Source organism: Pteronotus mesoamericanus, unplaced genomic scaffold (genome assembly GCF_021234165.1).
Source record: "Pteronotus mesoamericanus isolate MK-2021 breed Mesoamerican mustached bat unplaced genomic scaffold, CSHL_Meso_final scaffold_507, whole genome shotgun sequence".
Taxonomy (NCBI): Eukaryota; Metazoa; Chordata; class Mammalia; order Chiroptera; family Mormoopidae; genus Pteronotus; species Pteronotus mesoamericanus.
In genome coordinates this window covers 6,418,718-6,435,159 of record NW_026555319.1, presented here as the reverse complement: position 1 = coordinate 6,435,159, position 16,442 = coordinate 6,418,718, and the positions used below count along the sequence as shown (strand labels likewise).

Sequence of the window (16,442 nt, the reverse complement as noted above, 5' to 3'; positions counted from 1 at the left end):
AGGTTCTCTATGACCTTGGCCATGTCCTCCGCCCTCAGTAGACGCCACCAACCCCCACACAGAGCAGGTGTGGGGTGCAAACTGGGCGCCCTGAGGCTACCACGTGTTAGCCGTGGGGCTTCGGGGTGCTCTGCCTCTGCACCTTCCTCTCCCCACTTGGGATGTGGGGCGATGACACCCCTCCTGCAGGGGGTGCTGGTGGAACTAAGACGAGATGCTGCCTGGAGAGTGACCGCCTTGTATGTTTCCTGTTCTGGCCGCATCCGCCCGGCTCTGGGCCTCAGCCTCCCCAGCCCGGCGGCCTCCCAGCTCTGCCGCTCCTTTGTTTTACTGCTGTCCCGACAGCAGCCGCTCGAATGTTAAAGAACCACTCACCCTGTAGCCATTTACTCTCCCATTCAAGAAATGATCCCAGGACACCTGCTCTGTGCTGGGCCCCCTGGTGCAGCCGCCCGCACGGCAGGCCCCACCCAGCCCCGCGGCCACTCCCGCTGTTCGCGGCTGGAGGGGGTGTCAGGGACAGGCCCGCAGGCCCCGTTCTGCTGCCCTTCTGTTTCCAGGGTCCTATTACCTGCCCCCAAATTCAGTTTCCAGCAGCCATTGTGCCCCTCCAGAGCCTGGTGATTACCTGGAAACCGGGAGCCGTGAGGAAGGAGCAGGAAAGGAGTAGGGTCTGGTGGGGGAGGCACCACCCCTGCCCCTAGCCCATCCTGCTCCCCCTTCTCCTGATCAACAGTGACAGCACAGCTGCCAGGCCTCGAGGCTCCCAGCAGAGAGGTGGGGGGCAGCCGCCCACACCTTCCTCACCTGCGCCGAGGGGCAGCTCACCCCGTCCATGCTTCCTGCGCACTTCGCTTGTCTCCTCATTCGGCAAATGCTGAGCCCTCCGTCGGCGCAAGGCAGTGTGCGAAGAGAGGGGACAGAGTGGACGGGGCAGAATCCCACACAAAGAAATGCCTGCCCTGCCGTGGGGGCAGAGCAGAGGGGGGCGGGGCCCTCTTTCAGACGGTGATCAGGGGAGGCCTGTCCCAGGGGGTCGTGCCCGCTGAGGCTTGAGTGGGCCGGGCCGGGCCTGTGGATGCGGCGGTCTCCAGGTGGGAGCAGGCCGCACAGGCCTGGAGGCAGGGCTGGCTCAAGGGAGGCCTCTGCAGGGCTTGGGATTTCCCACGTATGTTCTAGGAGGGTCCCTCCGGCCTCCGAGTAGAGAATAGAATGGGCGGTGGGGAGAGGGAGGGCGAGGGCGGCAGCAGGGAGGTGGATGAGACCACGCAGGGAGCTGTGGAGATGAGAGTGCCCCGGTAGTTTTGGAGGAATGACATAAAAAGTGGTCTCTGGGAGGCCGGATCATGTGCCTGGGGCCGCTGGAAGAGACCTGAGATTGCCCCACGTCTGGGCCTGCCCTGGGCTGGACTCCGTGGATGCCCAGGTAGAGAGAGGAGGCTGCAGCAGCCTCCACCCCCATGGGGAGGGGACGGCAAAGGGCCACCGGGGCGGCGCAGCGCCTGGGAGGCTTCGCATTCGCAGGGGTGCTGGGAGGCAGGGGCTGGGACAGCCTGCCTGCCACCACCGTGGTGTGAGGCGCGTGCTGTCCAGGAGGAAGGCTGGCCACGAACAGTCAGATGAGCAGCGGGGCTACCGAGCAGGCCGGCACCGAGCCCAGCTTCCCCACCCCGCCCCGCCCCCGACTCCACTTCCCTCCCGGACGGCCCAGGGGACCAGCGCGTCTTCTCCTGCCACCCGTGTTTCCCTGGTGTTCTCTAGCCAGAGCGGAGACTTTCATGGAAAGTGGGAGACGGGGCTTTCGTGTGGCTGAGGTCCAAATCCTGGCTTCCTGTCTGCCACACTCAGTAGGGACTCAGTGGCACTTGGGGCCCAGAGGGCATATTTTGCTGAGCCCGCTGTGCCCTTCCACACGTTTGAACTGTGCCTCTACTTCCCCTTCCCCCGGCCTGACAGAGAACTCCTCTGCATCCTTCAAAGCCCACCTCCAATCGCCCATCCTCACTAGAGCCACCTCTGGTTGCTACTCCCTCCATGCCTCCTCTGGAATCCTTGAGCATGAAATGGATGTCGGGAATCCATTTACCCGACATTTATTGAGCACCTACTGCATACTAGCCGGCTGCTGTACGGGTCAGAATCGGCTACCCCTCGTTTCCTCCACCCTAGGCCTGGCAAGTCCCGCACGGCAAGCAGGGGTGCCTGAACCAAGGAGCTGCTGGAGGGGGCCTTCCTGCCTCCCTTTGAAACGGGGCCCTTTCCTCTGTGGGCGGAGATGGGGAGGGGTGGCCCCCAGAGCCGAGCATCTGTGGCCGGAGCAGGCAGCTCCCCTCGGCCAAGCTGAGACTAACCCGCATTCTCTCTCTCTCCTCTCCCGTGGCTTCTCCCCGCTTCCCCGGGCCTCCTCCTCCCTCCTGCCCCGCCCCCATGCGCCCTCTCCTGTTTCTCATCTTGTCTTATTGTTTCTGCATCTCTCTCACTGTGTCCCATGTCCCATCGTCCTGGCCTTGTGTTTCCATCCTCCTGTCCCCTCCCCCCACCCCCCCACCCCCGTTCTGCTCACCCCTCTCCCACTCCCTCCCCCCCTCTGCCATCTCTCTCCTCCTGCCTCCAACCCTCTCGGCTGTTCCTTTCTCCTCTCTTGCCATCTGGGCTCCCACAGAGCCCCCGAAGAAAAAGCGGTCTGTGGTGTTGGACGAGATCCTGGAGCAGCTGGAAGACAGTGAAAACGACAGTGAGGAGCAAACCCTTCAGCTGCGAGCTGGCACCGAGAGGGTATGTGGCTCCAGGGCCCCGAGGACTGGGGACAGCCGCTCTGGCGTCTGCGCTCCCTGCCACGTGGGCTGGGGGCGGGCTGTAGTGCAGCGCGCTCGGCAAGTGGACGCAGCAGGCGGCCCCACCCTCCGCTGGGTCGAGGTCACAGGGAACGACGGCCTCCGCCCACTGCTGGGCCATGTGCCCTGGGACGGGACAGGGTCCCCTCCTGCTGATAGGAACGTTGGGAGACAGAGGGGCCCTTGCTTCGCTCCAGGGCCCCAGCACATGGGAATAAGGACCCTGGCCCCCCACTGCCCCAGACTCTGGGGCTGATGGCAGCTCCCTGGAGCTAGAGGTCCGCTCCACTGGGACCCTGGGCCCAGCCCCCTCCTCACTCTCTGGTTCCGGCCTCACAAGGCATTCGTGAGAGAGGCCACGCCACGATGATGGGTGAAAACCGCCGGGCCCAGGGCTGGGCATGTGAGGCGGGCCCCAGAAGCTTCCATTCTCACTCTCCCCTCCAGGGCTGCTGAGCTGGAGTCCCACCTGCGTCTGTCCGAGGGCCTGCTCACAGCTTGGGCCCCAGCCCTGGTCCTGCCCCGTCCCCCTCACCTGGGACTGCAAGCTCTGGTCTTGTCCCCAGGGCTCCCTCCGGCCCTGCTGACCTCGGGGCTGGGGAGCCTCCGAGCTGCTCAAAAGGGAAGCCCCAGCGCCGAGCCCGGACACCCCTCCTGTTGGCTGAGCCCAGCTGTGTCCTTAAGAGCAGACCCCCCGCTCGTGGGCCGGGGGGCCCTGCGATGCATCCAGGCGCCCAGTCCCAACGAGCAACGTTCCCAGGCTTGTCCCCCGCCCAGGCACCGCGCACGCCCACTCCAGCCTGCAGGTGGAGCCCTGCCGTGGGGGGCTCGTGCCCAGCACACACCCGGAGCAGGCCCGCGTGACCCGGGTCTGAATCGCAGCCAGCCATGCCCAGCTGCGCAACCTGGACCGCCGAGGCCGCTTCTGAGCCTCAGCATCTTCTCTGAAATGGCAGTGATGTTATGCCTACCTCAGAGATGGTGCTCGGACTGATCGGTCGATCAGTGTTCGCCAACACTCTTGTTTACTTATTGGGGCCTGTGGATAGGGCTCCAAGTGATACTCCAAGAACCTGCTGTCTTTTTGGGTAAGGCTCAGTCTGTGCGTTTTGGGGGCTGAGTCTTCATCCAGGTGGCAGAGTGGCCTGGGGCCCCGGCTATGCTCACGGCTCTGGCCATCCTCGAGGCTGAGTGTCCTTCCCGTTCCTGGGGGGCGGCCGCTTCCCTCCGGTCCTGGCTCCTCTCTGGGAACTAACAGAACCCAACTAAAGCAGCAGCCCCAGGGCGGCTTATCCCAGCCTCCAGCAGGATGTCCCACAGATGTCGGGGACCACAGCTTCTGGGTGGGGGCTGTGTGGTGGGGTGGGTGTTGGACCCCCCTGGCCAGACCCTTGGGCGGCCAGGCTCCCAGTGATGGGGACAGAGCCCGGAAGAGGCTGTGACGGAGGCAGGAGTGGAGAGGCTCCCAGGAGAGGCGAGGTGGTGCCCGGGGACCGCGGGGCTCAGCAGGGTCCCTTGCGCCCAACAAGGCTGGTGGGATTGTGTTCAGGAGCAAGGCTTTGAGGGGCCAGTGGGGAGGGGGTGTACAGAGCCAGGCAGTTTCCAGAGCTCGAGTCGTGCCAGGGTCCTCGGCCACCCGCCTGCTCTGACCCCTGCAGGTCCTGCTTCCCAGGCTCCCCTGCCAGCAGGCTCCCTGTCGGGTTTGGCCTGGGCACCCCGTCCCCACCCTCTGTCCCATGTGGCTTCTCCATGAAGGGCCAGCCCTCGATTCTGGCAACACCGCCCCTGCCTAGAGGCCGTGCAGCTGAAGGGCGACTGCCCCGGCGCCTGGCTGTCGGCTTTTCTGGCTCCTTTGGAACAAGCTCCGAAGCCCCCTCCGTGGGACTGCCGAGCAGGGACAGCAAGGACACGGGGAGCCAGTGAGGCCTGCTGCCGGGGAGACAGAAGGGAGGCCTGGCGGTGGCCTCGTGGAGGGACAGAGGGAGCAGAGCTGGGACACAGGAGCGTGGTCGGCATATGTGCATGGGGCTCCTGGGCTGAGCGAGGGAGATCGGGCGGCCGCAGAGCTTGGCGCCTGCGGGGTGAGCCCAGGGCGCGGGCCCAGGAGCCCTGAAGGGTGGGACAGCGTTTGGAATGTGGGGCCAGGCTTGGGGAGAAGCCGAGGCCGCCGGGCCTGGCACGGGGAGCACTACACAGGCACCCCTGGGCGGGTGAGGGGGCGCACAGTCCACCCACAGGAGGGGCGGGGGTCAGGCAGGAGGATGGAGGTGAGGGACAGGCCGCGCGCTTCTCCGTGCGGGCTGGGCGGGAATCCCGGCGCCGCACCCACTGCCCGGGCCGCCTGCATCCGGGCCTCCACGTCTCCTGCCTTGGTTTCCCTGCCCTTAAAATGGGTACAAGAAGAATCCCTGCCTCCTGGGGCTGTTTTTAAGATTAAATAAAAGATTATGAATGGAAAGCATTTGGCAGGCTGTTTTATGCCTAATGAACACTAAATAAATTATATTATTGTTATTGTTATTAAAGAGAAAAGCTACTGGGGCTGCCCCCAGTGAGTGCTCGAGGAAGTCACACCCCAGCTTGGGTCCAGCAGGCCGTGGGGCCCACACAGAGTATGGGGAGCCGCTGGGGGGTAGGTCATGGGGGGAAGGAGGGAGTCCATGAAGATGGCCCAGAGCAGGCTGAGTGGGCACCTCATTAACCCAGACCGTCCTCACACAAAGGCAAGGCCAGGCCCTGGGTGGGCCGTGGTTGCCGTGTTTGTTCCTAACCTCTTCTGTTCAGAGTCACTCATGGGCAGGATGCCGCTGGCCCTGTATCTGAAAGCCGGACTCGGGTGCTGGGTCAGCACTTCCAGGTCCGCGTCAGCCTCCACCAGCAAGGCTGTGGCCGTGGGGCGACCCCTGGGCGTGCAGGGGAGGCCTGCCTCCTTCCTCCTGGGACATGCAAGCTGGTGTCCCCTGGCCGGCTTTCCCGCAGGGCAGGGGCTGAGGCAAAGGCACCTCGCGGCTTCTCAGAAAGGTGAGGCCCAATGGGCGTGGGCACAGTGCGGAGGCGGGCAGGGCCAGCCGCCCACCTGGCAGACACGTGGAGGGACCCTGTGGGCGAGGCCATGTAGGGCACCTGGGAGACCAGGTCAGAAACGCCCGGTCCACACGTGGTCTGTCTCCAGACCGGGAGGCACACACGCCAGGCAGAAGACAGCTTCCCGCAGCTACGGCCCACGGGTGTTCCTCCTTTCCCGGTCCCCGCCTCCCCGGGCCTTCTGTCTTCCGTGCAGGCCTGTGCTCCGCGCATCCAGGAGAGGATTAGTGCGCGCCGGGCGTGCAGGCTTTGGTGAGCAGAGCCGAGTTTGGTTTCAACATCTAATTCAATTTGTTCTGCCGAGATTGAAATATGAAATGGTTGCCAGTCAAACGTTCAAAGGACAGCGGGCGCCTGCTGAAATTTAAATTTTAATGAAAATGACTTTAACCCTTTGGTGTGCCTTGCAGAAGTGGAGCACCCTCCCGTGCCGTGGAACCGGCTCTTGGGTTCTCTTCTCCACCCACTTCTCTTTTGCTGAGCTTCACTAATAATGCGTAGTCATTTTTTTTTTCAGCAGTAGTCATACTAAAAGGTTAAGGAATGCTTGCTTCTGATAACTTCTCCCACATTGCCCCAGCTGTTGAGCAGAGAAGATCCCCTTCCCCTCCCGGCGGCTTCGACAAGCCGGGGGCCCCGCCAGATGCCCTCGGAACACCTGAGCTCCTCCTTGGTCCCTGTCCCAGCTGTGAATGCCTGTCTGTGCTGTGGTCCTGCGTCTGTCCTCCCTCTGGATGGTAAACCCCCAGAGAGCAGGGATGCGCACAGCCCGGTGGGAAGGCGGTGCTGGGCAGGAATGGAGGGGGGATGGGCGGCCGTGGGAGGCGATGTGGGAGTACAGGCGTGGGCCTCAGGGAGGCGAGCGACGTTCTGCAGGCGACACCACTCAAAGGGCTGGCGTGTCGCGGGGAGCCCGAGGTCCCACGCTCCCGCTCCCCTGTCGCCGGGGCAGCTTGTGCAGGAGGGCCTCGCCCAGTGCCGGCGGTCACGTTGTATCGTCAAATGCCGTCAATCCCTGGGTGAGCGCTACGGCTGAGTGTGCTGTGGCCCTGGCACCCTAGGGCGCCAGGGTGAGGAGTGAGTGTGGTGGGGTGGCCCTGGGACTCCCCGAGGCCACTCAGCTCCCAAGGGCTGAGCCCTTGGCTTCATCCTTGGGGACTTGCAGGGCCAGGGTGCCCCAGGAGGACGTAGGACACCTTGGGGTGTGCGTGCCTCCGGCAGATGTTGGCTGAGCCTGCCCTGCACCGAGCGTGCCCTGGGAGCTCGGGAGACAGGCAGTGAGCCGACGTTGTTCTCCCCTGGGGTCGCTGAGGCTGCGTCCCGCACAGGGTGTCCGGGGGCTGGCGTGTGAGCAGAGCCGGGCCAGAGGCGCCATGGGAGTCGTCTCCTTTTCTTTAAGAGATCCAGGAGGCAACGCGGGCAGCTGAGTCCTGTGTGGGCAGAGCCGGGAAATCCTAGCTTAGAGGTCACAAGTTTCCTGTTCATTTTGAAGCCACTTCTAGATGGTTCCAAACTCTTTGGACCACAGGACCCCTTTTTCCAAACCAAAGTCTTCTGCAGAACCCAACATAGATGATAGATAAAGCAGAACTGCTCTGTTCAAAGTCGGGGTCCAAGAACCAGCCCCCACATATTCATTCTCCCCCTCAGCACCTGAGAGCTTTAAAAGCCCCGGAGCTAAACGTGCCTCATGAAGCGTGGATGATTTTATCAGCCCACAGACAAACTGGTTTTAATTTTTGAGTTTATTTTCATATATGGATTACAAATACACATCAAACCTGTGATTTTGCTAGGCTCTGAGAAGGAGGTAAAAAAAAATAGTGAATTGGTATAAAGAAAATTATTAAGAACATAAATATAAGGGATAAAGAAGAGGCATGAATGGTCTAAACCTGGGGCTGCCAAACTGGCCTGTGGGCCAGATCCAGCTGCTGCCTGTTTGTGTAAATAAAGCTTTCTTAGCGCGACCGCACCCCTCGGCTTCCATCCCCTTCAGGGAGCTGGGTGATCGCAGCAGAGGCTGCCTGGCCTGCAGGACCTGAAATACCTGCCGGCTGGCCCTTCACATCATGTTTGCCCTGGGACCTGAAGCGAGCCCCTCGACCTCGCGGCTCAGAAATCAGCCCAGAGCGGGCGAGCAGCTTCTACGAGGCCGTGCCGTGGCCCAGCTCTCCGTTCTGCGCTCTTCACACGCTGCCACCAGAGCCAGGGTCCCTGGGCCTCGGTCTCCACTCTGCCCCTTCCAGCCACGTGACCTTGAGCTGGCTCCTTGCCTCCGAGGGCCCACGTCCTCCCTCACCTGTGAGCTGAGGGCACCGGCAGTACCGACTCTCTGGGGGTGCGAGAGTTGAAGGTGGACACTGTGAGCGCGGTGCCAGCATTCACTGTTGTTGCCCCATCCCCCCATGTCGAAGAGCAGGGTCCCCCGTGCCCATGGGAGGCTCTCACCATCACCCACCACCCAGGAGGCTACAGTGCTCCAGCGCAGCCCGGAGCTCGGCCTGCGGCTCCGCGGCAGAATTAAAGCGGCCTGTGACCCAATCGGAGCCTCACCGAAAGCCAGGGCCGCATCCCCTCCAGCTCCTTTAATAAACCCCACTTCCCCTTAATGGCAGCTTTCATGAAAATGACCCACTGGGGCCCCCACACCCCGTCCTTGGGCGCAGGCCAACAGCGAGCATCTCTGTTGTGCGGATTTCCGGGTGGCAGCTGCTCCTGCCTTCCCTGGGAGCTGCCAGGCGCCCTCCCTTCTCCTGGTCCCCAAAACCGTTCCAGGCGAAACCGCTGCCACCTCATGCATCTGCGCGGCACCCTGCAGTCTGCGGAGCGCTCGGTTGAGTTGCAGCTGAGTCACGAGGCGGAGACTCACACTCCCTGCACAGGTGAGGAAGCAGCCTCGAAAACCGAAGTGAGCTCCAAGGCCCGCGTCCCAGGAAGGCGCTGGGAGAGGGCAGGCCCCTCCCCTTAGCTGGTTCCAGTCACAGTTCTCACGCTGTGCCTGGAGGAGCTGAGCTGGGGGCTGAGTGGGTTGGATCCAGAGCCCATAATACCCCCCACCCCTTCTGCTATTTCTCCTTGTGGGTTCGATTGCCCAGCCCTGATAGCATGAGTATCCCACTGCAACAGTTTTAAGCCACATGTTTTGTGGACCCCCAAGCGCAAGGCAGCTTCTTCCTGTGGTGCTCAGCTGAAGAACAGCAGCCGGCGCGCCGGCTCCAAAGCCAGGGGACAGCCGGCTGTGGTGGCCTTTCCGAGACCGTGTCCTGGTTAGAGCGTGTTTCCGCTGCTGTGACAGACCAAAGTCCCAGCGGTTTAAATGTGACTGTCAGGAGGTAGGCAGAGATGCAGCGCCCTCTGAACGGCTTCGTCGCGGGGCCCAGGACGCGATTCCAGGCCACACGGCTGCCACCCTGTGTGTCTAGGCATCACCCTGCGGTTTGTAGAGCGCTCCCTGCTGTGCCTGCAAGGACACGGCCTGGGTGGTCTCCTGTCACTCCTGTCCCAACCCTGTGGCCAAACTGTCACATGGCCAAACCTACCTTAGAGAGGCGCTGGGAGACGATCTTTCTCTTGGGAGCCTGTCTGCCCCGCCAAAACGTGGAGGTCCCCATCCCAGACGGAGTCAAGCTGCTGCTTGGGGTCTTCCCGGGTCATTTTCTAGGTCAGTGGGGCTATAGCTGATTTCTGCCTCTTGAACTGAATTAGAACTTAGCCCCCCATGAGCATCACTCAGAGGCCTACACACATGATGCTCCCATGGATCCTTAACCCAAGATTTCAAGGCTCACTGTCTGAGCCCAAGCCATAGCTCTCCGTGGAAACCCCCAAGAAACACGTGGGTCTCGTTGCTTTCTCAGGAAGACATGTTTGCTACCAGCCCCATTGGCCAAAGCAGGTCCAGGGGCAGAGCCCAAGCTCAGCACGGGCGGGGCCCACCAGATGGCATGGGCGTGGGGTGGGAGGGGAAGCATGGGTCCCCCACACACGGGAGGCTCCTATGAAGCACTTGCTGGAGCCAGGTCATCTCTAGAGACACGGGACATTCAGGGACTCTGCAGACAAAATGAGGACAATTCTAGCCAGGCAGGTGACGCCAGGTGGTGCGCATCAAGTCCCCAGGTGTGAGTGGGCCATCACGTGAGCTGCCCCCTGATGCAGGGTTCTGTGCTCCTTGCTCCGCCGCCCCTTTTAAAAGGCGCCCAGGGTTCTCCCACAGCTGGGACGCGCATGGCAGTTCCTGAAACGCAGCCTGTTCAAGCCCCGGAGCTTAGAAACGAGTCGGAGGTTCAGCCGCAGTTCTCTTCGGTGGGGTTCCTCTCTGACCCCCGAGCCTCTCCTGCCCCTGAGGGGGGGTGCCCTCATTTCTTTGGGGGGGGTGGGTTTAAAAAGCAACTTCTTTTTCTGCTTCTAAAAACCCAAACTTGAACTTTCTGGTGTATGCAAAGCCACCCCAGTACCTCCGCCTCTCTCCTGTTCAGCGTGTGGGAGATCCACCCAGAAGAATGTACTCGTACTGTTCCCACCACACTCAGCAAAGCCGCTCTCAGAGTCCATCGGGGGTGGGGGGCACAGCCAGTAGTTTCTCTGCGTTGACTGGCAGCTTCTTTACTTCTGCATCTTGTCTGGGAGTCTTCGCTTCTGGGGCGAAAGCCACTGGGCCTTCAAGACAGGGTACTTTCTGGAAACCCAAGTCCTTGGGGTGAGAGGTGAAGCTCTGCCCTTTGGCCCAGAAGCGGAGGTTCGAGTCTGCACCTGCTTCCCCTGAAAATGGAGGCTAGACCGTCCCTCCTGGGAGTGGGTTAGGGGCCCCTGGACGCTGCCCTGTGCCAGGCGCCGCGTGGTGAGCCAGGGGTGCAGGCCCAAGCCCGGGGAGCTGTGCCCCCGGTCCCAGGGCCAGGACTGTCACCTGCCCCGCTTGGGAAACCCTGCTGGCACCTGCCGGTCCCAGCCAGCACTGGGGACAGACGGCTGTCAGCCAGGGGGCTCTGTCCCCATCTGGGGGCTCTGCTGCATGTCTGGGCTGCTCAGGTCCCCGCGTCCTCACAGCAGCCTCCTCCCTGAGGCGGGGTCACGTGGCAGCCAAGTGAGGTTTCAAATGTATCCACTCATGAATATCAATCAGGCCTGGTAATTCACAGTGAGTGGGATCCAGATTGACTAATAAGCAAGGCTTTCACCCCAAACTGGGTCCGGGGACAGAGAATGGCAGTGGCGTGCAGCGGCGGGCAGGTGTGGGCGTGATGTGACCAGAATTGGAAAACCCAACAGCCGGCTGCAGGCAGCAGAGTGGTCCTGAGGGCCCCCCAGGCCGCAGCCGGCACGCAGTGGCGGGGGCTGGGAGCGGACTCTGGGCCACAGGACCCCCGCAGGTTCCCTCTCCACCCTCGCTGGGTTCTCCGGACCACGGGTGTGGGGGCGAGCCAGGAACCCCAGGAAAGATGGGCTACCTGGGACAGGCCCTTACCACCAAGCAAGGAAGGCCTGGTCCTGAGGGTCGGGGCTGGAGGCCAGGCCGGCTCCGAGCACCTCCTGTGGTGCTGAGCTCGCGTCCTCCCTGGGGCCAGAGTGCCTGAATTAGGGGCAGCTGGGTGGGAGGAAGCCCCGCCTCTGGGCTGACGTCCCAGCTCCATGGCCTACGATTTCTGTGACCTTGGAACCAAGTCTCCTGGCCTTTCTGTGCCTTGGTCTCCTCTTCTGTGAGATGGGGGTGACAGGAGTGCCCACAGAGGATCCACTGAGCAGGCCTGGGGGGTTATTTCCGAGCTGTGTGACTCGGGCCAGATACCGCACGTCTCTGCGCCATGGCCCTACCTAAGGCTCCAAAGCCCCGGACATACCGTGGGCATCGGGTGAGGGCCCCCCCCTCCCCCGGCCTCCCCATTCTAGCCTAGCTTTGTCCACCGTCCTGGTATGTGGCCGTCATCACTGCCCTCTCCGTGCGGTATTGACCCCTCTCATCCTCCACCCTCGCCTCCCGCGAGAGAGCAGAAACCCAGAGAGCTCCGGTGCCCTGCCCAAAGCCACCCAGCTCCGGGGCTGAGCCGGAGTTGGAGCCCGCAGCCTGTGGTCCGCACCCTGTCCCCACCCCCCGCGCTGCAGTGCCAGGCTCCGAGATGGCCTCCGGCTGGGGCCTGTGGCGGGAGAGCCGGTCCAGCTCTCCAGGTGCATCTTGGAAGGATTTTCAGGGCAGGGCTCAGTCCTAATGCCGCCACCATCTTTCTTTAAGAGCCCAGCTCTAAGCCCTCAGAATTCAGTGACAAAATTAAGTCCAGTGATCAATTACCGAGTCTTCACCATAGCCCTGTGACCCATGGGCACTGCCGTTTCCCCCCCATTTTGCAGTTGACACTGAGGCTCGGGGCTGGACTTCAGAGGCTTCGCAGAGTCACCCAGCTCAGCAGACGCTGGCAGGGTGACCCTGCCAGGTCCTGAATCTCAACCACAAGTCCCAGGCCACCAGCCAAGGCCTGTGACAGAGCCAGTGTGTTTGTCCACTGAGCACAGCACTTACTAGAACCTTCCTCTGGCCGGGCCCCGAGCTCCATAGCGAAGGAGGCAGATGCAGCTGTGCCCCCGGCGGGGAGCAGACAGAGCGCTGAGGTGGGGCTGCGCCCTGGGAGCCCGCGGAGGCTCCCAGCTCAGGTGGGGCAAGGCTGTGGCTTGTGATCGTGTGCAGGGGTTGGGGGGTCGGGAGCCTGGACACCTGGCTCTGCGGTCATCTGCAGCTGAGCCTCCAGAAATCCGTGCGCCCAACACAGCCGCCACCTCTGCTGGCCAGACAGCAGCCAGGGCTTGTAGTCAGTGTCCACACCGGCACGTTCTCTGGTCCGGGGCAGCACACAGGTGGCTCAAAAGCCACGGCCTCCGGGGCCCAGGGAGACGACGAAGGCATCTGCCTTCGTCACAAACAAGCCTGTGCCCGTCCATGACGCATGTGACACCATGTCAGGCAGAGAGGAAGGGTTGGAAGATAGAGCAAATGGGGGGCCACATGCTGAGGAAGTGACAGTCACACTGCCCATGTCACTGGGCCCTTGCGAGGACAAACCGCGGAGAGGCTGGCCAGGCACTCGAGCACAGTGCCTGGCACCCAGTAAGTGCTCAGTGAACCCCACTGCGATAGTGACCGTCGTCATTCCTTGGCTTCCTATCCACAGTCCCATCGATTCTTAAGCAGATGCCAGGTCAGCTCCAGATTCCCAGCCTAAACTGCAAAGACAGGCAATATTCACGAGGGGCCTTGGGGAATAGATGAGTCGACTTGCAGCTGCTGCTAATTTTTATTTGCATCTCAAGTGGGTGCCGCGGGCGCTTGCCTCCCGTCCTCCGTCTTCGTCCATCCGAGGGCTCCCAGTCCCCTCCGCCCGCCTGCAGGGCGGTGAGGGTTGGCCATCGGAGTCTGGGAGGCCCGGCCCACTGCCTCCCAGGAGACACTGGGTAGTTTCTCATTTTCCCCTTGAGCAGTTTCACAGCCTAGTTAAACCTGCAGCAGAAGCTCGCTGGGATGGAGACCCAGGCCCGGGGAAGGAGGCGGGTGAGGGAATAAATATACCCAACGCTGGGCGCTGCCCCCACCCACAGCAAATGTGAAATAACCAGCAAGTGCTCCAGGGAGAACGTGATTTACAGAGGCCAGCTCTGGCCCCTCCCTGGACCCAGCCTGAGTAGCCACCAACTACATAAATGTTTCCAGCACACAGCCCGCTGTGCAGCAAACTGCAAAGAGACCCTGGTCCAGCGTTTTATCTTTTAAAACAGAGGCTTGCCCCCTAAATCTAGGAGGGGTGCATCTTCCTAAAGTGTGCTTTAGCTGTGGAATTCTCCGGACTGGGATGCCCAGGGGGCCAGCTGGAGTCTGGCCCTGTCTCATGTGTCAGGGCTGTGTTAGAGTTAGACACGCTCCTGCTGAGAACCGCCCCTGAGCCTGATTCGTATTAATGCCTGTCTGTTCATGGGAGAGCGTCTCCCCTGCCCATTTTCCAGATGCAGCAACTGAGGCTACTAGTTTGCCCAGAGTTAGACAGCTTAGAAATGGCAGAGTCGGGCTCCAGGGCCCAGGGTCTGCCTGACTCCAAAGCAAGTGCCCATTCTAAGAAATACCCTGATAGCGGGAGCAGTGAGGGGAAGAAAGGCCTCTGTACCCATCATCTGGGGACCTGTTTCCCGCCTGGGCAACACCATCCCAACAGCATCACTTGACCTTCAGGCTCCCTTGTCCCTATGCAGTTTACATCCAATCGGTGCACGCAGCTGGAATGAGATCCTCTCGCCAGGGGTGGCCAGGCCCAGAGGCAGGGCCAGATGCCACATATGGGCATCTCCAGGTGCTGTCCCTCCCCCTCAGGGCTGTGGGAGCAGATCTGACCAGGGGCCATCCAGATGGGGCTGCATTGAGTCTGGCTTCATGGGGTCTCAAATCCTGGAAGGCGTGGGGGGTGGGGGCGAGACCCACCACATCCCCACCCACCTTTGTTCCACCGGTCTCCAGCTTGATGATAGTTCTCAGAATCCTCCAAGCCAGCCCTCAGGGCTTTGCCTGCAGGTCCCTCTGTTGAGTACTCTCTGCCCCTTGTTTTCTCCACGCCTCTGCTCAGGTATGGCTTCATCCAGGAGGCCTCCCTCCCACCGTCTTCAAAGTTGACTCATTCTCTTCTTAGCAGTTGCCACCTAACATGCTTTCTATTTATTTGTTTATTGTTCCTTCAATCTCTTCCCCAACTAGAAAGTTCCACAAGGGCAGGTATGTTATCTTGGTCGCTGCTGAGTCCTCAGAACCAGCGTCTGGGGCAAAGACATATAGGTACTGAGTGAAGGAATCCGTCAGGTAATTAGCAGTTTCTTCCTCCTATGGTCAGAACAACCCTGTGAACTGAGCCTTATCTCAGCTTCACCAAGGAGAAGACGGAGGCCTGGGGTTAGATATCGAGGCCAGGAAATCAGTCCCCTGCACGAACGCCCCATTGCACCTTTTGCTGGTGGCTGGCCATGGGAAACTTTCTCCTCCACCAAGGAGGGATGGTGACTCTCTGCAAGCCACTGCTTTCCTGAAAGAATAAAATCAAACAAGAAGTGGGAAACTTGGGTTGGCTTGCACGGCTCGAGGCCCCAGGCAGGGCCCAACCGCTCTCTGTGCCCAAGCGGTGAGGCCGGGGTCTTGGGGTTTGCTGGCAGACGGCGGGCTGGAGTCTGCGTCTGGACTTACTTAGAATGCAGCCGTTAGCTCGCTCCCTTCTCTCTGATGGCTGCGAGTGATTGACACTTACAAATTACCCAGCCGAAAGTGTCGAGTCTTTGACCCCTGAGTAACATCTTTGGCAAGCCTGAGATTTGCCAGCATTTTGTCATCTAATTACTACAAATCCCTTGAAAATTCACTGGCTGGTGAATTTTTAATGCGGGGCAATTTCAATGTGATGCATTGCCCAGATGGGTTCTTGCGTTTCTCATCTCTCTCTCTCTCTTTTCCTCTCCCTCTCTCTCTCTCCATCCCTCTTTGCTTAACTTCAGTCATCTCAAACTTTTGAATGAGCTTGTGGCAGGAGCCCCACCCTGAACATCTGGGCGGAGCAGTTGGGGGTAGGGTGTTGGGTCTTTGCATCTGCTCCTTTCTGTGCTGTGTTCTTTGGAAATGTGCCTAGAGACGGTCACCAGGAAAATGTCTCACTCCTGCCTCCCAGACAGCCTGTGGGTCCACCTGCTCCCCCGCTGACTCCCCCAACTAGCACAGTAGACCTGGCCGTGCCGATAAACCACCCTCCTTCCCAACACACCTTGGCAAGTGGTGGGCTGGTGGCTGTTTGCGAGGTACGTTACCTTCACACTAAATCCTGGGAAAAGCAAGGGTTTCACCACATTGTTATTTTTACCTTGTTCTTCAGATTGTTGGATAATGCCGCTCTCCAGGGCCAGGGAGAGATGGCTGCCACTGGCAGAACAGCGTAAAAGACTGTCCCTTCCATGCCATGTGCCTGGACAACCTCCTGCCTCTTCAGACCCCGAGGGGGAAGCCGGACTTTCTCCCTGCCAGCACCACACTGACCGGCCCGTGCTGCAGAATGAACTTGGAACCTCAGCTCACCGCAGGAGCAAGTCCTGTCTGCAAACCAGGAGTGAAGAGGGGCCAGGGACCAAGAGACCTAGCGCACATTTTTGCTTGGTTTTCAAATACGTATTTTTCCCTTCACCTTTGATGTATATCAGATTCTTATTTCTAAATACAAAAAACAAGGTGCCTTTTAAACTATGTCCCCACAGCAGTTTTCTGTGGGACGTGTTCCTTATAGACAACACAGAGGGCGAAAACCACGGTCACAGCCGTGTGCTCGCCGTTGACCTCCGCCAGCCCTCCCCGCCCCCGCCCGTTTCCCCTTATTCAGGGAAACGAGGTTTTGCTTTTCAGCCCCATTTCTGGTTACATATGTACATGGCTGATAAAATATTCCACTTCACCCCTTCTTCCCCTGGGACCTGCTGTCTTACGGGAAAAGGGTTTGTATGACAGCGACCGTAACAACCGTGTCG

At 60.8% G+C, this 16,442-nt stretch overlaps 1 protein-coding gene across 1 annotated transcript in view; it reads left to right on the top strand.

The window, feature by feature from the left end:
- RBM19 (RNA binding motif protein 19) overlaps positions 1-16,185 on the top strand; it is a 107,588-nt gene extending 91,403 nt beyond the window's left edge. Inside the window, exons 24-25 of the mRNA XM_054593929.1 lie at positions 2,663-2,775; positions 15,800-16,185. Of these exons, the coding sequence (XP_054449904.1) occupies positions 2,663-2,775; positions 15,800-15,811 (125 nt within the window). The 3' untranslated portion in view covers positions 15,812-16,185. The remainder of the gene's footprint in view (positions 1-2,662; positions 2,776-15,799) is intronic.
- Positions 16,186-16,442: the final 257 nt, after the last annotated feature.